The sequence below is a fragment of the Anarrhichthys ocellatus genome, unplaced genomic scaffold, assembly GCF_004355925.1.
Source record: "Anarrhichthys ocellatus isolate YVR2014 unplaced genomic scaffold, GSC_Weel_1.0 scaffold13, whole genome shotgun sequence".
Lineage (NCBI taxonomy): Eukaryota > Metazoa > Chordata > Actinopteri > Perciformes > Anarhichadidae > Anarrhichthys > Anarrhichthys ocellatus.
This window is the reverse complement of record NW_022280043.1, coordinates 6,477,370-6,501,278: the sequence shown is the minus strand read 5'-3', so window position 1 is coordinate 6,501,278 and position 23,909 is coordinate 6,477,370. Positions and strand designations below refer to the sequence as shown.

The window sequence follows — 23,909 nt, the reverse complement described above, 5'->3', positions numbered from 1 at the left end:
AGAAGTCAAATAAACCCCTGTGCCCTCAACAAGAGAGTTGAGGTAGAGTTTGTGTGGGTGATAATATGCAGGTGCGATTGTTCCACGTTGTTTTTTTCTCTTATATCAAACTGTATAATGCATATTTGCATCCTGTGTTGATGAAAAATGATCCATGTATACTGTAAATGCATAATTTGCCAAGGATGATGTTGCTGAAAGAAGTGACATTTAATAGACAAAGCTAGTTTGTGCCAAATATTATTCCTGTTTACACCGTGAAATAAATCTCAACATTTGAATTTTAAAAAATTAAAACCTGTTTAGGAATTAGGCGACATTTTATTTATCGACATTTTAACTGCAGCCCTACACATCAACTCTACTTTCAGGTCCTGTGAATTAAGCTGTGAGATGAAGTGTCACATTGACTAAAACGTTTTTAGATCCTTTACTTGAAGTGGTAATCCTTCAGATTTCAGTCCGGTCAGATAACAATTTCTCTATGAGTGAAAACCATGGAATTGTGCTTCAAGTGTAGAAATCTGGAGTCTTTTGAAAAATGAGCTTTAAGTTTTCTGAATTGTGACACGGTTCCATATTTTGTGTGTATAAAATAGAGAAAAACATGAGTACCAGTTTGTGATACTGCAAATATATAAATATTGTAATAATTTCACCATGTGGGCCATCGGCTCAGTCACCATTGTGTGCGATAGATAGTGATTTAATAGACATGCATTTAAAGGAAGATCTTCAAGATTGACACTAAGTAAAAGGTAGTAATACTTCAATGCCAAAATACTTCACAGCAAAGTCCTGCATCCAAAATCATCCTGAGGTAAAAAAAAAAAAAAAAATACAAAAGTATTATTGCCAAAAATGTACCAAAAGTAATATATTAGTGAGTAATGTCTCTTGGAGACGCAAAGCTGTATTTGCTGTAATTCTAACTATTGACACTGTACCATCACTTTCACAATGTTAATGCACCACAGTCTCCAAGATGGAAACATATTGTGTGCTTTGACTTAGAGGATTGTAACTCAGGCTGCAGAGCTGCCTGTTGCAGTTGTTATTCCTGTCTTGTCCCGAAAGACCAGCAACAAGCCGAGTTCCACCAACTGAAACAGGCAAAGCTTTGCATCCCTGACCCCGATTACTCTTGAACACCTGGGGCTAATTTATCCAGGGACTCTGATTGGTGGAGATAATTCTACATCACTTTTCTGAGATGCAGCTCCTACCAGGAGGCTTGACACGAGGTCACTGGTGAGCAGCTATACAAGTAATGCAGTGCTCTGCTTTATGCTCTTTTGTTTCCTCACACTGTTATCATCCAGTATCTCAACTAAAACTGTCAAGCAAAGCGAAACAAACCGAGTACATGGGGTGAAATCTGCACAAAGTACGCAGAATTAAAAAGGATATTACATAGCATTATCAGTCTTTGGAATTAGGCATCAATAAAAAAGGACCAAATCTGACTCAATGTCTCCAAAAACCATCAAGCCACAACAATCATTTTGTCCAAACAGCAATCACAAACCTGATTAAGCTAAACCTTAATTAACTTATCAGAAAATATTTGGAAAGATGCAAATTTGCATCTTGTTCAATGTATTATTTAATTTAAAGCTAAATGGCATCTATGTAAACATTTCACGTTTCCCTCTTTTGATTCTCTTTAACTCACACAAACACATTATCTCACATTTATGAAGATGTTGATATGAGGAGACGAGCTATGCTCCGTTCAGCACCAAGTCTTGCAAATGTCCTCATATATAAGGGGAACACAAGCTCATTGCAAATCTGACATCAAACTGCAGGGTAGAGGTTACATTTATAGAATATAAAAATACATATCACAAGGACTACACGTACAAACAAAATATCCAATCAATCATTATTATTACATATATCGGCTCCATTTCTACTTTCATCTCCAGGAAAGATGAACACCACAACAATGTAGAAAATCATGTTTTGAGTTTGCTATCACACTTTAAAAACAGCTTGTATGAAGCAAAATATGGTTTTTGCTTTTTGGCTGACAGCACAAGGAAAAAGATCTGAGAATTTGATCCACCATAAAAAGGGACATCTGGATACTTTTTAAAATCAGTGAGCGATGATGCAAAGCTTCTCATATTGATACAAATCCACAAAGCATAACTCAGTCCTGCTTATCTGTGAATTACTGTGTTCAAATAGTAAACTATTAAATTCTCAAGAAAAAAAAAAAAAAATGGTGTCAACATCACATTAGTGTTTCTCTCAACGGCATTATCACCTTTTGACCACACGAGGTCGCTGTGCTACTGGTGGATACTGTGAGGGAGCCAAAGAGGAATAAACTAGGCTCACTGCTTACTTTGAAATTACAGCCTTGATCACTCAAAAGTGAAACAATCGGCCTGTAAGAGTTGCGTTTTGATAAAGTGCTGAGAGATGGAAAGAAGCTTCCTACCGTTGTAATGGCCATATCCTCTTTTCTTTCTTTGGCGAGTCGTTTTAATAATTATAAGACAGCTTTTGAGGAAGATGCCTCTGGATGTTCCATCATGTAACTTTAAGCTTGAGGAATATACAGGGAGTCGACAAAATACTGCATACACCTTACAGTACTTTTTATTTATAGTGAGTGTCATGGTGAGGCCGTGGTTTTGCAGCTCTGTGTTGTAATCGCAGTCTGTATAAACCGCACGTCCGTCAGTCTGTGTTGGTGATAGACTGGTTGAGAGTATGTTCCTCTTTGCGCATGCTTCTTGTTCTCTGTATACATGTAATCATTCTTTGAGACCTTTCTGACGCGGCTTTACTGTTTTTTCAGAGTTTTCTACTGAAGCACCAGCTCGACGGATCTGCCTCTTTGTAACTGTAAGTTTCCTTCATGTTGATTTGACTTAAAAGCTGATTTAAAAAAAAACAAAAAAAAAAAAAAAAAAAGAAGCAGTAGGCCTATTGTGTTGAATTGTAATGCGTTTCTGTAATTTTGTCCACCGCCTGTAGTTACGAACAATGGAAACTTGCAGCAAATCACCTTTCACACTTCTGAAGGTGATTTTCATTACATTACTCCCAGGTAAGAGAAAATGTTTTAAACTTTTTAAAAGTTATGATACATAATAAATAAGATAATATTGGTTTAAATAATTTAAAATGTTTCTGTTTAAGATAGTTCTATAAATAGTACAGTTTTTTTTAAATACTCAGTAATGTGAATAAGTTTGTTAGTTTTGCTACACAGCCTCTAAAAAGTCAACAGTACTTAACACTTGTCATACAATATGTTAGAAACCACAGGGGGACTCCATATATATCTAAAATAAGGGGAAATTATAAATAATTAAGTTTTTGTTTGATTGATGAATGAAATCTCCCGTTACCATATCACCTTATTTTTTTGCAGTTCTTGAAGCACAAGTCAAAGTGACGGGATACCTCGGGCATGATGTCACCCTGCCATGTCAATTCATCCCAGGACCAAACGATAGTATTTCTCAGGTTCAGTGGGAGCTCGAACAACCAGATGGAAAGAAAATCAACATCATTGTTTCCAACAGTGTATATGGAGTTAATGTTTCAGAATCGTTTCTGAAGGAGAGAGTGGAGATTAAAGAGCAATCTTTGATCATTCGAGATGTGGAAATGAGAGATGCAGGGTCTTACATCTGTAGCATTGCAGTCTTTCCTCGTGGGTCATTTGAAGGAACCACCAACCTTCATGTTCAAGGTGAGTAAGAAATATTAACATGAAGATAGATCTTCAACATCAGCATTACTCCAAGCCAGAAACTAAATCTGAATACAATATCTTGTTTTATATTTTCTAATTTTACTGTCCATCACTTGTCCGTCCCTCTTACTAAATACATTGTTTGTCTCAACTACACAAATTAATGATAAATGAATTAGGATAATATGAACTCCATTAATTTAAGACACTCAGGGATAATCACGGCCATATTTCTTCTATCAGAACAGATGCAATTATCATCAGGGTTGGTGTCAGCTATAGTGATTGTTGTCATTGTGCCGTTAGTGATCATGGCTGCCATCGTTTACCTGATCTTCATCAGAAGGTGAGTGTGTGCGTAGCATAGAAATATAGAAGCTGTAGAAAAGAAACTTAAACATCCTCTAAATACTGTAACAACAACTACATCTGTCAAGTGGACGGTAATATTTATGAGGATCTTGAACTTCTTGTTCTTTATTTTGGAAGACAGACGGTAAATTACATTAGTACATGCATAGGATAACTATGCATTGTTTTTGTATTTATTGTCAGGCAGCCATTCTTTTCTATTTATTTGATCATTTTTCAATATTCTACTGTATTCTATTTGATTTTCTGCATTGTACTACACATATTTTAGTCATTGTCAAGATTGTTCCATAGATTTACTCATTTTCCTGAGATGCATTTCCCCTTCATTTTTAAACATATCTTTAAGATAGATGTTCTCTCGTGTTTAGAATAATTGTTCTTGAGAGATTTAGTTTAAATTAAGAGGATGTTCATTTTCTATTCAGTTCACTCAAAACGTGTCTTGTTTTGTCATTTAAAAAAGTATATATTCAAGAAGAAATATAGAAGCACTGAGTGCAAGTGAGAAAAACAAAAACAAAATTATTTTCCCCACCTGTTTCACAGACGTAAAAAATTTAATAAAAATGAAGGAAGCTAGAAGGAAAATCTAAATTGTTCTCTTGTGTTTATGACTTAAGGTGAAAAAAGGTTTTGCCAGGATAAACTTAAATGAATGATCAGTTGTTTTTTCTCACTTGCATCTCAGGTCTTCTGTAAATATATCATTTATACAAAAAGTTTTTAGAATTAGAAAGAAAAGTCACTTTAGATCATGCAACTAATCACAGGACTCTTGATTCCTTCACTCAGATGTGATCCTACGGTCCGGCAACGTGTCTACATTGGTGAGAACAAAAGCGCTCTCCACATCTGATGGATTTATATCTTTTACGTGTTTCAGTTCCCTTGACTTAAAGCGTGTCTGTCTTTCAGATACAGATGGTCCCGTGACGGATGTGGCCAGGCCATCCGTTCTTATAAGAGACGAGGTGAGCTGGTTTGAAACCACATGTCTGAATTCAAGTTCGATAAATTTCAGTCAAATTAAATGTTGTTATGCTGCTGTTGTTTCACCAAAGCAACATAATGATACAACTGAGCAGGCCTCCACCTAAACACTTTCTCACACTTATTCATAGGATGTGGTCTATTCTGACGTGAAGCTCAAGCGATCAAGACATTCGGCACTGTCATCCAATGAGAAACACACAGCAGACGATGTCACGTACTCAGAGGTCTTAATTTTGCGCCAGCAGCCCAAATATGATGAAATGTACACCCAAGTAAAGAGGAGTGCAAAAAAAACCCCAACAACTTAAAGCTGGTGTATGCAAGTTGCATTTAGCACAATTGATCAGCCGATCAACCGCTTTTAAAATAAAATCTAACCTTTGTGAGTGCTCCAGAACTTCTGTACATGCTCTCATATATTGTTTTCCCATGGACCTGTGTTTCCCCTACAGCAGGTGATGCAGAAAAAAAGGAAACGTGTTTTTCACCAAGTCCGCAGCACTTTTATTAGCTGTGGTATTCTTAAAAAAAAATAAGAGTCTATAACCATGCCATTAGTTCTGTAAGGCTGTACTGAGCTAAATGCTCACATCGGCATGCTAACATGCTTACAATGACAATGCTAGCATGTTGATGTTTAGCAGGTTTACCATCTTCATTGTATTGGTTTAACATTTTAGCATGCAAACATTTACTAATTAGCACTAAACACAAAGTACAGCTGAGGATTATTGGGACAATAGAAATCAGATGATGCCACAAAATGTCAGGAGATCAAAGTTATTCCAATACATCCTCTGGGAACCATGAATGCCCAGCAATCCATTCAGAAATAATTGAGATAATCTAATAAGGAACTAAAAAGTAAATCGCATGGTGGCGCTACTGGAAAAGTAAAAATATTACCAAAGTCAGCAGGATACATCGTTTGGGCACAATGAATATTTGTGCCACATTTCATGTCAATACATATGTGAGAATGTATCCTCTAGGGAGCTTGAATATCTGTTACAAATTGCATGACCACCCATCGAATAGGTGTCGAGCTGCTCAGGTAGACATTACTCCACTATATCTTTACATCGATAATAGCCGTTTGGTGCTGTATTAATGCTCTGAATGTCGTATATTGCAGGTAGGAATAGTGGAAACTGGCACACCAACACTTTATCAAGGTGAACTATTTATTTTAAAGCCATGCCGTGCAGAGGACAAACACCTGAACCATGACAACATGGCTGAGTGGTCACAATAGATGTCATTACACAAAGTTCCTATTCCTCCATTGCTTAAAAAAAAAAAAAAAAAAAAAAAAAAAAAAAAAAAAAGACAAAAAAGGAAGTAAAAAAATGAAATTACACAAATAGGGAACCAACTTAACAATACAACACCAGCGTGAGCTGAAGGTGCTTAGGCACTTCAAAATGTTGCTCACTTTCTGCAGTAGTATTAACTTTAATTGCCCTTTTGTTGCGATTCAACGAAATCTGACATCATGATGTTTAGAGACTGATGTGTACCGCTTGCTTTTGAGCTTATTTTAGGTTGACAAGATTTGAGTCAAAGAGGAAGGCTGGAGTTGTTGTGGTTTTACTTACAAATTCTTAATTAGTTTCTAATCCTGCCAATTTTTTTAAAACTTGCAGCAGCTTTGAACCAAAAACAATAATTGCATATTATGATACAATACTCTATATATTCCAACAGCATCGATACTGGTAATGTTTGTAGTAGTATTTGACCCGATACAATATTCTGTCTGCTTTAAGTCTGTTGTGCAAAGTCCTGTTTGCAGATGTTGCAGTCTGAGCGTGCCTGAAGTGAGAAGGTGACAAAATATGGTTTTTACAGTTGCTCAACATTACCAACAGTCCTTTTATGTTACCAGCTTGTTTTTAGCAGCATTTCCTGACAGTCGTGTTTTGTAGGTGTGAGATCATATCTGTTATGTAGTTACTCACTTTGTGTTGTCATAATATTAGAAAACTAACAGTAGAAATTCTGCAAATTGTCCCTATTTTTAAAAACAGGCTACTGTTGCTGAATAACACTTTTTTTTTAATGTACAGTAGAGTTCTTTCATGGCAAAAAATGGATAAAGATCAGACAAATGCAGTTTAAAGGAAGTGCATTATGAAAATATTTCTATAGCCGTCATGTTATTCAGATATGAGAAGAAGAAATGCAGACGTGTCACTGTGGTACAAGTGAGAATGATTGAGCCACACATTTTTGTCAGCTGTTAAGAAATTAAACTCTGAGGACAAACAATAAGCAAAAATGTACACTGTGGAAGGGATGATGTCTCAGTGTAACGCAGATCATTTTACTTTGAGTCTCGGTTGAGTCTTTATGGTTTTTTATTCATCTGTGGTCTTTTTGTGTCTCTTTGTAGTCGTTCTGTGTCTCTTTGTAGCAACTTAATTTGATTGAATTTCCAACAAGAAATCTTAACAGCCACTTCTTACAGAGCCTGTGGGCCTGGGCCCGGTAGGCCTGTTCCGTAAATCCATCCATGATACTAAAAAGCCAACTAAGTCACCTTCTGACTCTGGTGGGGGGGAGCACCAGGTCTGGCCAAGTTACATTCTGATACAGACGACATGAATTGTTTTATGTTGTCATGTAAAAGTGGGTTTTTGTCTCAGTGGGTCAGTTGTCCATGGTGATGAATGGCTGGTCTCCTTGATGATAACTTGATGTAAATAGTTTGATTCTTGAATAAAAAAGGAATTGAAAATGAAAGATTTTATGATGGAACACTTTATGGCACGTGTTAAACACGATGGTGAATGTGTGTGAAGCAACAGCAGCTGTGAGAGTGTCGGGAAGAGGAGATTTGTTTCCACACTCCTTAAACCGGTTTCAATAAGCTCTAAAACTGCAGTGGTAGAGGAAGTATTGCCATTGTTGCTGTTATTATGAACTTAACTGGAAATTAATTAGATTCAAATTTGTAATTCAAAAGAATCTTTGCCGCTTGGAGAGCTGAAAGTTTTATAAAACATACAGTGAAAGCATATTGTTGCTGTTTATTTACATTGTAGGTTTTACCCAAGATCTAAAAAAAAAAAAAAAAAAAAAGTTTGAATCCTAGTGATGTTTAGTTTCACCTCAGACAGTGCCTTTCCTCCGAAGGCTTTCTACGAAAGCTTAAGGAAATTATCTCCCATCCATAATGGAGCGTTAAGGAAACACCACCCTGATGAAGGCAAGATAGCTGAAAACGTTTGGGGAATAAAAACATGGTTCACATGGAAAAGAGTTGAGCCACTTGTTTAACTTTGACATTCTGGTCTGCAGAGCTTCAGTGCATTTTCTAAATTAGCCATGAGTAAAACATATTTGTAACTTCAACATATTCCACATTTATAAATATATATATTTTCATATACATTGCCTGGTGTTATCCCTGAATTGTATTCAACACAGGAGCACTTCTCTGCACATCATCATCAGTTGGCCACATGAGGTCACTGTGCTACTGAAGGTTGTTAATGGCAGCAGGGAGGAACGCAATACAGGAAATCACGACGGCTATAGCAGTTGGAAGATGAGGTAACGCACAGTTTGTGTTATTTCGTCGACCTGAAAATGTTCACAGTGACAATTTGCAGCATGTCACCGCTTGTTCTTCCGTGGCTCATTTACATCATGATCCCAGGTAAGTCAAAAGGTTTAAAATAAGTAAAAGTGCGGTACGTATTGGTAGCAAAAGGTGAAATTTGCTCTTTAAGAAATAGCTAGTGTTATATCACTGCTTTATCATTAATGTATTAGATTGCGTGTTAATGTTCCACTAGTATTTAAGCTGGTTGAGGCGGAGAATATTTTAAATAAATAGTTTAAAAAAAAAAGTTTTTAGAAGCCGTGTTATGTTGTTAACACAACATGTGTTGAATAATAATTTAGAAACAGGAGGACTCCATACATGTCTAAATATAAAAAAGAGGAAATTATAAATAATTAAGTTTTTGTTTGATTGATGAATGAAATCTCCTGTTACCATATCACCTTATTTTTTGGCAGTTCTTGAAGCACAAGAAGTCAAAGTGACGGGATACCTCGGGCATGATGTCACTCTGCCATGCCAAGCCATCACAAGACCAGAAGATAGAATTCATCAGGTTCGGTGGGAGCTCGAACAACCAGATGGAAAGAAAATCAACATAATTTATTCTAATAGTCGATTTGGAGTTCTTGTTCCAGAATTGTTTCTAAAGGAGAGAGTGGAGATTAAAGAACAATCTTTGATCATTCGAGATGTGGAAATGAGAGATGCAGGGTCTTACATCTGCAGCGTTTCAGTCTTTCCTCGTGGGTCATTTGAAGGAACCACCAACCTTCATGTTCAAGGTGAGTATCACAAATACCACTCTCACAACATGTGTGGTATCACTCCTCTCATCTAGCTCTTGACAAGAAAGTGAAATGTTTTTTAAACTGCCCTCTTGGCCAAGTCTCTCTTGAAAATAAATAAATGAAATAAATTAGTGTAAAATCTAACTACTCCTTTAACACGACATCACTGAAGAAAGACTCTCAGATGGTTTGACGATCATTCCAGGAGAGATGCTGATATTACCCAGAATGATTGCTGCTGGAGTATTCCTGCTGATAGTAGTGACCATGTTGGCCACAACTTACTCCATCATCATCAGAATAAGGTAGGTGTGTATTAGGAGTATACAGTATGAGCTGCTGAAAATAAACTCCTTGACCAAGAGGCTGCATGAGATTATATTAGTATGTTAACATTTTCGATTAATAACATTTTTATCCTCTACTACTGCATCACTGCAGACAATAGATTAAGCTCATTTTACATTCAGTCCATTCAAAATTGTAAAGAGAAGCTGCTGTTCATCGGTTTGTGAAAGCACTTGTACTTTAAAGGGTCTTAATGAATTGGAAGAAAATTTACTTCAGAGTCATGAGCAAAAGGACTAAGAACTATTTTCTTTCCTCAGACGTTTTGGTCAGAAGGCTTTGGTCAGGCACCGTGTCTGCACAGGTGAGAAAAAACCCCAAAACAAGTTCCTGTTCTTTCTATTTCTCAACAGCACCATATTGAGCCACATCTCTTGTTTTCAGTTCCCTTAACAAAAGCCTGTCTGTGTTTCAGATGCAGGCGGCCCAGTGATGTGCGAGTGAAAGAGACAAGGTGAGCTCGGAGTTGGTTTGAGGCGACATCTTTAAATTGTAGTTGAATTGATTTTTAGATCGTTTTGTGCATTTGTTTTTAACAATTCAACTTGATGGGAATCACATAGCACTAAAGTACCATCCTTAAAACACTCTCTCTCACATATACATAAGGTCTACTCGGAGGTCAAGCTCAAATCATCCAGAGATGGTACACCTCCATCCAATGACGAACACACAGCATCCCGGAGATGTCAAGTGCTTAAGAGGGATGGTTGGCTTTTACTGTACTTACTCTTAAAGATGGTATTCTGTAACTTGCATTTAACTTCCTTTTAGTAAACTTCTTATCACACCCTGATACAAGTTATTCAACTGCTCCTTAAATCAATAACAAGGCCTGTGTTATTCTATATTTTGTGATTGTCAAGAAATCAGAAAGACACAAAACAATTTTTTTTTTTTAGCAAACGTTACTCAAACATAAGTAAACACTGCATTTGTTGGTAAAGTATTTTCAGCTGAGGATTAATACACATTAGCGAGTATTTACAGCAGCATGTCTGTGTGCGTGTGTGAGATTGACTCAAAATAAATAATGCAAATGTTTATAATCATTCTTAACGTGGAAACACGTCAACAAACGAAACAGTATGGTTCATTTGTGTGTTTTTATTAGCTTTTGGACAATGCAACATATCCTCATACCGTTCATTTATCTTCTGAAAAGTGATTTCTCTTTTCTTGTGCCTTCTTCTACAAATATCCAACAACAGGAGCGACCGGTGAGCCTGCGCAAGCACCTGCAGTGCAGAGCCTGTATAGGTAACAAAATTACGTGGCCAGGTTTAGGAAAAGATCCTTAAAAAAAGATTGCTAGTTTATTTTCTTTATTTTAGATTATAGTTACCAGCGTATCCTGTTTCTAAGAGAGATGTAAACAAAGACAGTCGGCCTACCTGATCTCCAGCAGGTCGTTCCTGAGTTGAGGGGCCCCGGCACTGATTATGCTTGTTATGGATTATGTCACTGGTAAGACGTCCAAACAGAAGTAACTGATGATCCACAGGAAACTGGTTTAAGGCAGGAAAAAGGGGGAGGCCAGGTACAAGTTTCAGGTTGCACAGGAGACGTAAAAATCCCAGGAGAAGGGACGCAAACCTATGAAGCACAACACTGACTAATAGCAACTACCTGGGGAAAAGAGGCTGGTATATGTACAGCAGGGCTGATTAGGGAAAGTGGAAACAGGTGAGCAGGTGAATGAGAGTCAGGTGAGTGGGACCGCTGGGAAGGTCCGAGGGCATCTGGTGGACAGGTAGGGAATGGCAGGTCTGGGGAGCTGGAGGAGAGTACGTGGTCTGCAGGGGGAGATGAGCCGGGTCTGGAGAGAGGGACAGAGAGCCAGTCAAGAAGAACTAAACAGTAGGACTCCCTCTGTGCTGTCAGAACATGTCAGAGCAGCATCTGTTTTTCTGTGTAAAAACATCCTTGAAGGCTCATTTCTTTTATTTTTCATGTTTTGTGTCGTTTCATTTATTTTATGTTGAAATTCAGTGCTTAAGACATTTGATTACAATTACCATGTGTGCCGTCAGGACTCGAGAGAACAAAAGTACATTTTTTCTGATGTGTAAAAAACTAAAAGGGCTGGTATCACCTTTTTTGAATTTGTTGTTCAATTACATCTGCTTTCTGTTGTAAGTCAGTCATTACGTTGTGTTTATAATCGGTGTAATGCTTTGTGAGATTACTCAGTCCTGTTGCTTGATAAACACATTAAATCATGCTTGTGGCAAAACATACAGAAAAAACAGTACACAGTTCTGTAAACTGTCTCTACATTTGCTTTAAAGCAGAACTTGATTTTGTTTTACAGCTATTGCTTAATAAAGCTGCAGATTTTCACAGAGCTCACCAAATGTTTGGTTTCTCTTTTTCCGTATGTGTTGTAGAGCTCTATCATGACAGGAAACAAGAACGATACGACAAATGTTGTTTGAAGCGAGTAAAAGCCATTTTTCTGCAGAATGAATACTTGAATTTTTGCAGTACATTTTGCTAATAATACCTCTACGCTTTCACTGTTACATTATTGTAGTGGCACTTTTACTTGAGTAAAAGATCTGAGTACTTCCTCCACACCTGGCATTACGGCAGCATTTCCATATCAGTAAGGAAGAGGAAAAGTGCTGTTTGAATATTTTTATTCCAAAAGAAGTTTGTGTCTATAGGTTTGAACAACAGGGCGATCTCACTGAAGAACATCATTGCACCTTCGTCCCAACACCACCCATCCCCCACCCATCCCCCACCCTTCACCCACAATCACACCATAGAACCTCTTGGTCTTCAATAGGAATAATAACAATGTAATCATAATATTCATCATCAGTTTTGATAATCCATTTAGCACTAGTATAGAAATGTGAAAAAATACCAAAGAAAAAAAAAAAAAAATTGAACAAAAAGGTTTGTTTTATGGAGCGACTGTTCAGACACGCCAACTGATTTGTTTTGTGACCCTCCCTTCCCTTCATAATAGCAATTATTCACACTGGCAATATCTTGCTTTCTTAGGGTTTGTACCCTCCTCGTGCCTCTCCACAATAATGCTTTTGGCAGCTAATAAATGCTTTCAGCTGTTGACCACTTATTGGCTCTGTGGTGCTGTCACATTTGTGAATTTTTGTGAATTCACACACAGAACCAACCGAAGAAGACACAAAAAAGAGACAAATTTAAAAACAACAAAAACAACCAGAGGGTTTCCCAACCTTTAGACAACGAGGAGATAAGAAAGGAAGATGTTGCGGACGGCTGTGTTTGTTTGTGTGAGTGTGTGCGAGAGTACTGTGACTTCCTGTGTTAAGGGGCTCGCTCCTGTTGCCTTGTCAGCATTCTGAACACAAAGGCAGAAGTAAACAGAGAGAAAGAGACGCATCAAATCCAGGCCTGCGTCGGCTGACGGCAGTCATTCAGAGACACGGCATAATGTGTGCAAACAATGTTATCATTCATTATCTGGAGCACAACTGTGTCGACAAATCTGTTTCACTGCAAAATGCATAACTTTATACAGCAATGCAATGTTTGCCCTGACAACAATGCCGGTATATATTTGTTTTTCGCGGGATTTGTAAAGAGGTGAACTGGTGGGTTTGCATGTCATGTCACACACTTTGTATTACTGCTGAATATGGATGGGTGAGAAGCCAGTGAGGGATTGTTTTCCTGCTGTTTGGTGAGATCTGAGCTGAGAGCATGTAGCTCCTGCAGCTGGTAGCAGACTCACAGGAGTCGAAAAGGCTTTATGAGACGGGGACTGTGGTACAAATTCCTTTTACATTTGATACTCAGGGGCAAAAAAATCTATTGATACGTACAGGAACACTGACTTTTGAGAATCAGCCGCCGGAAAGTATTACATTCATAAAATCAGCTGTGAACAGTAAGAAAATACTGACACTGAACAGGATGATGGGAATTCAGTTATATCTTATTGAAAACATTGCATCAGCCAACACTCGAATCTTGGATCTCAGCCCCAGAAAGACGTTTTTAGAGCAAGGTATCAAAGGGTGCTTATAACCCCCCCGGTTCAGTAAGTAGTGAATCACTATTAGACAAATGATTCAATAAACACTGAGACACTGATGAGTCTACGACCTGCATTGCAGAAAATGCTTTGATAATGATTTCATATAAAAATATATATATATAATCTATGCAATTAATGCAAAAAAATCAGGACATTTACTTCTGAGGGGACCGTTCCACAGAGAGGTTGTACAACAGAGAACACAGCTGCAGCACATGAAAGTCATCAGATCTGATTAGAGTAAACTAAAGGGAAAGAATGCTGCGGTAACAAATCACAGCTTCATCTTTTACTCCGGACCTAAAACTGATCTGTTGTGCTGTGATTCTAAACAATCAATGGAAGCAGGAAGCAGAATTTAATTTGGATTAATAAAATTGCTGTAGAGGTGATGGTGCAGCCTGGTGGTTTCATCACATTCAGTTGTTTTCTTCTTCAAGGATAAGGCTGACAATATTGTATTATTTTCTTGTCAACAAATCTCATGAAAAGACCAAAACTAATGTGTTGGTGTGTCTCTCCAACACATTCATCACTCCCAACTCCTCAAACGCAGACGTTTAATCAGTGCTCCTGACCTTCAAACTGCAGCGCTCTGGGTACACTTCTCAACGTGTCAGAGCCACTTGTGACATGCAAGGTGTCTTTTCAAAATAAACTTCCATCTTCACAGGAAGTCCCGTGACAAACGACTCATGTGACGAAATTGTCGATGTTTACTTTTAGTTTCACATAGACATGAACAGCTGTGTGACTCATACAGACGCTAAAGGGTGCCTCTGTGCGTCGGTATGTATCAGGCTCCCTAACCAACTGTCGTTGATGAGTTGGGAGTGAGAACGTGTTGGCCTCTCAATACTTTTCGACTACCTCAGCCTGTTTGTGGCACTCAGCCACTTTGGTCTCATTAATGAGGCAACAAATATATACTTTATATGAGGCTTTGGCTACTTATCAGTCAGATCAGCTCATCAATTCATCGATGGTTTTGGTCTTTCCACTGGATTTGTTGCCAGTAAGAAAAATTTAGAACGTATGCCTTATTCTTAATGCTATTTGTAATTATACCAGAATGAATTGCTGTGAAAGCAGTGGGGAGATAGGCGATAAAGTGTCCACAATTTGAAAATTAAAGGCCTAAAATAAGCAAATCCAAAAGTGTATTCCCTTTATGCACCATAGCTAATATACTGTGGTGTTTAGTTTTAGTTGGGAGTTTCACACAACAGTAGGGCTGTAACATTACCAACATAATTAAAAGAGACCATGGTTCCCTTCTGAGCCAGAGTGAAAAACATGCATTTCTTCTCAATCTTTTTATCAGCATGTTTCCCTGTGTTCAACCCCCTCCTGAATGAGACCCAGACACCGAGGGGAGTAATTAGGCCATCGAAAGCTTGAGACAGTATTGACAAGGCTGTGTTGAGTCTATCACTCTGGCAGGAGCCTCTTCTGCGGACGGCCAAGTCTGTCTGCTAAACAGAGAGACGGGAAGAAGCTGGAGCTACAGTCTGCTGGCGCGTTAACAAGCCCCTTCAAAGATGCCCAGAATTAAAAGATCAGGACAGATCTAATCATGGAAGTAGTTCAGTTTGGGATTTCTTATTCAAATTCAGCAGTGTCCTTTTCACTCTGCCTCTTTCTATCTCCTCTGTTTCTGTTCTTCTCTATCTTGCCTCTTTGCCTCGGCCTCGCCCTGTCTTTCTATCTCTTCTACGCTGTGTGAACAGAGGTGAAGTAAAGGCTCGCCAAGTGTTACTCGGGATAATGAGGGACATTAATTTCACATTTCAAAGCCTCTTGCTCTTTCTCCTCTTTTTGTGGCTGTCTGATCATTTAACATTTGTAGAGGAGTGCTGTTTCTGGGAACATGGTTCTCCTCACTTGAGTAATTACAGACTTACAGGAAGGACACATTTTTACAAACGCACATACGCACAGTGTAAAGGAAGGCAGACAGTTTCCTCTGCTACCGTTTGTCATTATGTTGTCTTGAAGCAGCTCCATCCACCTTCCCTGATACCATCCAAAAAGCAGCTATGGGTCACAGGGAGGGACACAAAACTCTTGAACACAATTAGCCGCAAGTCAAGTGTCATTATTATGTTATAATTCACCATATTGTCACACGTAGTCTGTATTTAACTCTGTAATTCCCACTCAGAACAATGGTAACAAAACAAGAGAGACAATAAAAGAAAAAGAAAAAACGGGAAATAATTCTCTGAAAGTCTTTTAGTTGCTGTTTTAAATCACATATGGATACAGTATGTCCTCCGACAAGGCTTCATTTTACCAGAGGCGTAGTGGAGGGAAGTGTCTGTGGAGGAAAAACCAGCGCACTCCAATCTAAAAGGTGAAGTGAGAGCGAGAGTGAGGAAGGAAACGGAGGCCAGTAGAAACCATCATCTGGTCATGTGCATTTCCACTCAGATTTGTCCGAACTGAACTGATCTTCAGAGTTGAGTACAGAAGCCTAACAGACGAACATCTCACAGCGTGCTTGTAGCCAGTTCTGTATCTGTAGGCCTCAAGCCCAATCTGGAGGTCACGGTTACCTCTTTCATTCTCCTTTTAAAGGTTGCTTCATTTTCTATTGGCTGACCTTGCAGAGTTTCTTTTCCCTCCAACTCTCCCTCTTTTGTTCTCCGATGAATTTCACCTGTGGAAAGAAGCAGCGTCTCTCTCAGCAGCACAACATCACCGTCACAGTCACTCTCTGCAGCCCACTCACTCCGCCCATTGCTTCTGGTCTCAGTCCTGCTCACCCAGTAGGTCTGTGGTGTTGCTGTTCTGTGGAGGTGGAATGGGTCGAGAGGTATGAGGTGGTGGGCTGTGGTGTAGCTGCCTTGGGCTGGGCCCCCCTCCGCCCTCACTGTCTGTGTTGGATGAGGATGGGGGTGGGGGTGGGGGTAGCCTTGGCAGGGGTGCTGATGAAGGTGGTATTCTTGTTGTGGTTGATCCGATACTGCTGCCTGATCGCAGGCTCTGGATCCTCCGGCACTCCTGGCAGATCCGCACGTGGGTGCAGCTGCGGGCAGGTAGCATCACAGGGGTGGGGGCTGGTGGAGGAGGGGTGGTGTTGGCCCCCAGGGGATCATCTAGGATCCGCTGGGGCCCCGGGCCTAGATCGGGAGGCCCCGTCCCTCCTGCTCCACCTCCTCCAGCTCCACCTGTCAGCGGGCCAGCTCCACTGTAGAGCTTGCCGTTGCTGAGGCGCATCTCTCGGACCAGGCGCAGGGGCCTAGGGGCCCCCAGAGCGATGCGTGTGGGATGGCGCAGGGCTGTGGAGCTGCTGAGGGGCCGACGGCGGCGCATACGGGAGCTCTTCTTACAGGAGACGGCGTTTCTGAACTCTGTGATCATCTCCTGACAAACAGACACCTAAAGGAGAAAGGAAAGGAGGGAAGAAAGAGGGAAAGGCGGAAGGGAAGGAGGCAAAGGTAGGAGGGACGCCACAGACACAAAGTAGGCAGGCAGCAGAACAAGACGGTGGTAAAGCAGTACATAAATAAGAGAACGGAGGGACAACAACAAAATTTAAAGGAAAATAGCAAAAAAAGAAGGCGGGAACAAGGCAGAAAGAACAGACACGGTACAGCATGGTAAAAGAAAAAGTCGCAGGAGAAGCGAGGGCACAGAGACCAACAAATGGTGGGATGGTTTTAAAACAGAGATGAGGAGGCGATGGGGAAGAAGGATGTGGAGATGAATAGAGATGGGAGAACATCCAAGGAGCAGAGAGAGTTATTACAATCCAAACACACAAAACACCAAAATGTTGTTTAGTTTATGGGCTCTTCATTATGGCACTATGCACTATGAACGGACAGGCAGGCCTGCAAACTCAGGTGTACATATACAAAGGCACACTCACGCACACCCTCACACACACACACACAGTAAAGCCACCCAAAAATGAATTCATCATTCCAACAGCACATTCCAAAAACCACTGTAATTTGCACACACGACGATCAAAATGCATCAACTAATACGTCCACTACAGACAAACAGCATTCTCATTGAAATCATAATAAAAATTCATGTGCTCACATAAACAGAAACAATACTCGTTATCGGAGAACAGACACTGATGACAGGAGGTGTGTGTGTTTGGGAGAGAGAGGAAGGCACGCAGTGAAATGGGTGAGAAGTAATCCAAGAATGGAAACGAAGAATACCAGCGTACATGTGAGGCGTGTAAAAGAAGATACATCATGACATTTAATGCCAGGGAATAAGATCACACTAATTTTTTTTATGCAAGCAGATATTGGCATTTCTCAATATTGCTTTATCAGTACCATCAAGTTTAGCTCACAAACACTTGCCGCCATACTGGTAAACACCAAACACTACAAGGGCACAATGACTTCAAAACAGGCAGGACATGCAAAGTGAAATCAAATTCTCTATTTGTTTTATACATTTTGGACACTACAGCAGTTCAGTGCCACATACTTGAACATTCCTCTCATCTCACATGCGCATTCATTGAACCTCAGATGTTAGAGCACACAAACAAACAAACCAACATACAAATGGATGCAGAAGCCGAGAGAAATCTACCCACTCTCACACACAGAACAAAATAATCAAAAGGGTTGGCGGGATGCCTGGTAACCTACTGGGGTGTGTTTGTGGGGTCGGCGTGGGCAGGTATGGGGGCATACCTCATCGGCCTCTGCAGAGCGGCGTGTGGACCACACAAACTCCATAATGGCCACAAACACAGCAATGATGAGACCACAGATCAGCACCACAAAGATGCCCCCAATGTTCTCCATGCCCAGACCTGAGAGTGGGCCACAGGAGACAAACATTAGCACACGGATGCAGATATACACCAACACTGGCATTGGTTTTAAATGTTTGACTTTGCTGTTAAATGTACTAGTCATGGAAAACAGTTGTGTAATGTCTTCTGTGGCTCTGGAAGAGCTCTGTGAAAGCACAATATTTCAGGAAATACATTGTTTGCTGTCTTGCCGAGAGTTAGGTGAGAGCGTAGACATCACTCTCGTGTCTGTACGATAAATATGAAGCTAACGCAACGTAGCTTATCTTAGCACAATATGAATTATATTTGCATAGCCCAATATCACAAATCACAGATTTGCCTCGGAGGGCTTTACAATCTGTATGATATAGAACATCCTCTGTCCTTTGACTCTTACTGTGGCCAGTTCAAAAATACCCCCGATAGATTCAATACTGGTCGTTCTTACACTTGATTTTTGTACGGATAAAACAAGCACGATATGACAGGATAAATTGGTGTTTACGTTACAGTCTTTATCCTAAGGATCATTAATCAGCTGCTGAGTGGTATCGCTCCTCTCATCTAACTGTTGGCAAGAAAGCAAATAAGCAAATATTCTCTCAAAAATGTCAAACTATTTATTTATGTCTGAGAAAATTACTGAAGTGATCTCACTTTTGTAATCTCAGGTTAAGGACTGAAGAGCCCAGACTTGTAATTGACAGCCTGTGTAACAAACTGCAGGGAGTTCGAAAGACATGGGCTTTAGCACTTAGTGAGGGTCTCGGTGAAGCATAAAACCAATGGATTTTTCAGCCTCTATAACTCCAATTTTGACCACTCTTATATAAAAAAAAGTATCTGCAAGTATCTGAATGTTATGTAAGTGCAATACTAAATCGCTGGCTCTTTCAATTGAATAAAAAAGTAAAAATGGCCCATGATGTGCAAACTGAGTGCTCCAGAATCACGGGCGACTGAAAAACTTGAGATTGACGGTACAGATGAAGTTTAATGATGCTGAAAGGTAAAGCACTAACTCTGTTTTTCTGGAGTTGCCAACCAACATTCTCAAAAGAGATATTGATCTGACAGCAGTGGTATACTGAGGCATTGTCATTGTCTTGGTTATTTCCACACACACACACACACACACACACACACACACATGTGAACAGACAGACTCACTCTAATTCAACTCCCATTACACACCACCTGAGACAAACAGACAACATTTGGGAAGTAAAGTAGATTGTGCTAAGCACCCTTCACAAGGACATTAGGTTAGGCACAAGCCATTAGCTGGACTGCAAAGAGTGAGGAGACTATTACTGGCGAAATTAGAGAGAAGGAGGGAGAGGAGACAGACAGCTGCGGTCGACTGACCCTTGACGCGGTGGTCCCCCTCTTTGGGGCATTGGCCTCCCTCCCACCACCGCCTCTTCAGTATCTCCAGCCTGTTATTCTCCTGCAGCTGGAGGATGGCCAGCGTGAGCTCATCTCTGAACGGAGACCCTGGGAAATGACAGGGAAAGCAGGATAAGAGCAAGTGGTCGAGGAGGGAAAAGAGGTGCAGCAGAAGAGCCCAGAAAAAGAGCTCGGGTTTATTTCACAAGAGGGCAAAAACATGAAATGTGGAGAGAAAAAGGAGAAGGAATCACAGGCATAGAATTCCTGTTGCAGCCTCGAGATGGCTACGAGTGATCTGACTTTGAGAATAAAGAGAGGATTAGTGAGCGATAAAGAGCGAGATTACAACCAGACAGAGCCAGTGGTACAGCTGCCAGTCAGACCGCATACAAAGCATGTCATGAACTAGATAACAGTAAAAAAGAATGGGAGGGTTTAATGGGTCAGTCAGTTACCCGAAGTGTTGTCAAGTCATGAAGATAAGCAGCACACCACAATGTGAGCAGTTTTCATCTGAACTGCTTTCTGCAAAACTGTTGAGAGTGTGTGCTTTGAATTGTGACAGGAATATTGTTTCTAGATCACCTGTTCTAGCCGTTATCCTCTGGGAGGCGATAAGTCACTTCCCACCATGACAAACCACTTGAAAAACACAACACAATTATCACCTACTGCAATACAGAGCCTGACCTCCTCCCTCCACAAGCATGCGTTGCCCTCTGAGTGAGACTGTTGTTGCAGTGCAGTGATTTTGACAGAAATGTGCTTCTACACACCGAACCAAAGTCCACCAGCATGTCTGTGTGCTCATCAAAGTGAACTATATCAGGAATCAAAGGAGTCTCCGTAAAGTATACGCTTATTCGCTTTCTTGCCGAGAGTTAGATGAGAAGATTTTCCAGTAAATATTAAGCTGCAGCCAATTAGCTGAGACTGCTTCTGTCCAACGACAATAAAGCCAACTAATTAACATTTTTATATCCTTTGTTTATCTTTTGAAAAAAACTAAATGGGAAAACAACTACTTACGCTTCTGCTGGGTTTTAGTGCCGGACAATTTCCTCCTGAATGCTTGTCGACTTCGGAAAGGCACGAAATAGTCCAGAACATAACTCCCTGAAAAACCACATTTTATTAACTTCTGGTCAGAGCCAGGCTAGCTCTTTCGACCTGTTTCCAGGATTTATGCTAAGCTAAGCTAAACATCTCCTGGCTGTAGCTTCATATTTAGCATACCGACTTTGGAATGGAAAGAAAGCAATCAATTGTATTTACCAATATATCCAACTATTCTTTTAAATTGAACTCTGCCTAGAGGTTTGTAAGAAGACTTGTTGTTTTATTTCTAAATATCTGCCTCAAGACCTCTTTCCCCTCTTCTGTCTCTCCATCACGATGTGCAGTAACTCTGCTTCATCTTTCTCCACACCTTTGTTCCGTCAAATCTTACTTTCTGTCCTTTTCCTCTCTCTCTCTCTCTTGTCATTTTTCCTCTTTGCTAGAACGGATCACTGTGATACAATGACACCACCTCTTAGTGCTAGAAAAAAAGGAGCTTCAGAAGAGGCGGACGTGTGTGGAAAAGCAATTAACTGCAAGTTCATTACTTCCAGTTGAAATTCTTACAAATCCCTCAGATAAAAAATTAATCAAGCACGTACATGACATTTTTCAGATCTAATCTCTTACCAATCTGTACTACTACATGTTTCTATTCAGCATTAATTGATCTCATGCAGGTGTTTCTGCCTCTCCAACAGTCAATTAAGTTTGTATTTGTATATTGCAAGAACATTACAGTGATTCCCAGTCTAGGGGTCGAAACCCCAACAAGGGGCTGCAAGATGAATCTAATGAGGCATGATATGATTATAAATTAAATCTAAACTCTGCTACATAATATTATGTTTAATTTCTTTAGAATTTTCTCTAATCTTTGATTTTTTTCTTGTGACATGCAGTCTAGTTTTATCTCTCTGGGTCTCAAAAAAGGAAAATCTGTATTTGACTGAACTACTCCCAGTTCAAACACATGCGCTCTGTGACGGTGGGCAAGTAGATGTTGCTTCGTATTAAAAGCTTACAAGCACAAAGGTTGAGAAACATCCCAAAGCTGTTGTTCTGTTAATGTTTTCTAACTGAACTAAACGATACTTACAGTATATCTGTTTGGTACTATATTTAGGTAGAACTCAGAGGACCATACATTATTTAATATGTTGTTGTTGTGACAACACCCTATTCAAATACAGTTGCAGTTTGTAACAGGACCAAAATGAGGATCAGTGTGGTATCCCTTGTGGCTTCCCTGCACGTGTTATCAGTTGTCCAAGATTGATTTCAGGCCTTTATGGATAAATTATGGGTCTAATCAAAGATATGACAGCTTTATTTGTGACCGTCCGTGACTTTTAAACCTTAAAGCATGACTGAGTGTTTGCTGCAGGCTTGTAAGCTTTGAAATGCTCTAACTGAAAATGACACTGATTAATCAATTTTGATGCTTTCAAAACCTATATATAGGCTTCAAAGACCTGTGATGATTTCAATAAGATGTTTTAAACTCTACCTATCTACTATCCATTTTATTGGTGATTTTATATCAATCATAAATCATAGTAGCAGCTCATAATTTTGAATGCTACGGCACATCCACCAAAATCTTCAACAAACTACAATACATCCACAACTCAGCTACCCGTCTGCTCTCCCACTCCCACACCAGAGATCACATCATCCCAGACCCTAAAAAACCTCCACTGGCTCCCCATACAGCAAAGAATCCAGTTCAAGATTCTCCTCATCACATACAAAGCCCTTCACAACCTCCCCCCTTCATACCTTACGGACCTCCTCCACCGACACACTCCCACACGCCACCTCAGATCCGCTGACGCCAACCTCCTGATTACCTGGTAGCTATTGCATTATCAGCTGCTACAGGTACTTTGTAACAGATGTCTTGTTTGAAAAAGTATATATTAGCATTATTACCCAGTGGCATGCCAATGCCGTAACCCTTGGTGTCCAGTAGGCCTCCTATCTTTGTGAGGTTACAGTTAAGGCCGCGGTAGTACTCGTTCATGGTGCTCTCCATCAGGAAGGCGTACTTAGAGTTGACCACGCGGGCGATGCCCTCCTCTGTGCTTTTCACGAATACACTGGGCTGCTTGGAGTACATGTAGTTCCACATCCGCTGGTAGGTCTGGTAACGCGAGTTCTGCAGAGGAATGACAACACAACAATGAGAATTAAACACTGATTACAGATGTGTTGTACACTCGCAGTTCCCACCATGTCCTATCATCTCACTTTAAGGCCGAAATGAAATGGAGTTCGAAAAAAATGAAATATGGAAGACAGAGAAAAAGAGAAAGAGACATGCGTCCTCGATGAACAGGGGAGTGTGAATAATGACAAGCAAAGTAAAACATCAATGGCAAATAAACATAAAGACGAGTGAGGATAGTAGAGGGGGGAAAAGCAACATGAATAAAGGCAACACATTATTCGCTCATGGCGTAGCTGATGCATCATCTTTCATACTGATGGAGGTAAAAAAAAGCACACAGGAGGTGGTTCAGCACAAAGCAAAATATGGTAAGCTCTAAAACAGGATTAAGTGTTTAAAGTGCACAATTACATGTTGCATCGCTGTGTGTGAGAAGAAAGGAAAACAGTAGAGAGGGGGGCATCTGTGTGTGATAATGTGACTGTGTATTGTATGTGTGTGTTTGTGTGGATTAGCCATTGAGTGGGGTGATGTATTGTAGCATTGAAACTGGCTTATGTAGGCAAACATAGACCACTCTTTCTTATATCCTCAATATGGACAAAAACCAAAGCACACACTCGCTATTTGGCATGTAGCCATTTCCCATGCATGCACACAAACAAAC

At 40.0% G+C, this 23,909-nt stretch overlaps 3 protein-coding genes across 11 annotated transcripts in view; 2 read left to right on the top strand and 1 right to left on the bottom strand.

The window, feature by feature from the left end:
- The first annotated feature begins 6 nt into the window (after positions 1-6).
- LOC116386941 (nectin-2-like) lies at positions 7-7,645 on the top strand. 4 transcript variants are annotated; one of them, XM_031853551.1, is made up of 8 exons: positions 7-42; positions 2,816-2,862; positions 2,995-3,067; positions 3,395-3,718; positions 3,965-4,067; positions 4,889-4,923; positions 5,012-5,067; positions 5,218-7,645. In XM_031853551.1, the coding sequence occupies exons 3-8, from the start codon at positions 3,004-3,006 to the stop codon at positions 5,395-5,397; spliced, it is 762 nt and encodes a 253-aa protein (XP_031709411.1). In that variant the 5' UTR covers positions 7-42; positions 2,816-2,862; positions 2,995-3,003; the 3' UTR covers positions 5,398-7,645. The 4 variants fall into 4 exon arrangements, with proteins under 4 accessions (XP_031709411.1, XP_031709413.1, XP_031709412.1 ...); XM_031853553.1 differs by lacking the exon at positions 7-42 and having other exon boundaries at positions 2,738-2,862; positions 4,028-4,067; XM_031853552.1 differs by lacking the exon at positions 7-42 and having other exon boundaries at positions 2,738-2,862; positions 5,018-5,067.
- An 872-nt stretch (positions 7,646-8,517) lies between these two features.
- On the top strand, positions 8,518-12,259 carry LOC116386944 (nectin-4-like). Of its 2 annotated transcripts, none has more exons than XM_031853558.1 (6): positions 8,518-8,753; positions 9,119-9,445; positions 9,657-9,756; positions 10,060-10,103; positions 10,215-10,253; positions 10,409-12,259. In XM_031853558.1, exons 1-5 carry the CDS (start codon positions 8,684-8,686, stop codon positions 10,241-10,243), a joined length of 570 nt encoding a protein of 189 aa, XP_031709418.1. In that variant the 5' UTR covers positions 8,518-8,683; the 3' UTR covers positions 10,244-10,253; positions 10,409-12,259. The 2 variants fall into 2 exon arrangements, with proteins under 2 accessions (XP_031709418.1, XP_031709417.1); XM_031853557.1 differs by having other exon boundaries at positions 9,624-9,756.
- grik5 (glutamate receptor, ionotropic, kainate 5) overlaps positions 10,219-23,909 on the bottom strand; it is a 72,856-nt gene continuing 59,165 nt past the window's right edge. For 2 of the 5 annotated variants that reach the window (XM_031853529.1, XM_031853528.1), the window contains 4 exons: positions 23,005-23,230; positions 19,987-20,115; positions 18,467-18,633; positions 16,590-17,219 (listed from right to left, as the gene is read on the bottom strand). In XM_031853529.1, coding sequence (XP_031709389.1) covers positions 16,590-17,219; positions 18,467-18,633; positions 19,987-20,115; positions 23,005-23,230 — 1,152 coding nt within the window. Of the gene's footprint in view, positions 17,220-17,891; positions 17,929-18,466; positions 18,634-19,986; positions 20,116-23,004; positions 23,231-23,909 lie in introns of all 5 variants that reach the window. The other 3 variants (XM_031853532.1, XM_031853530.1, XM_031853531.1) reach the window with 3 other exon arrangements.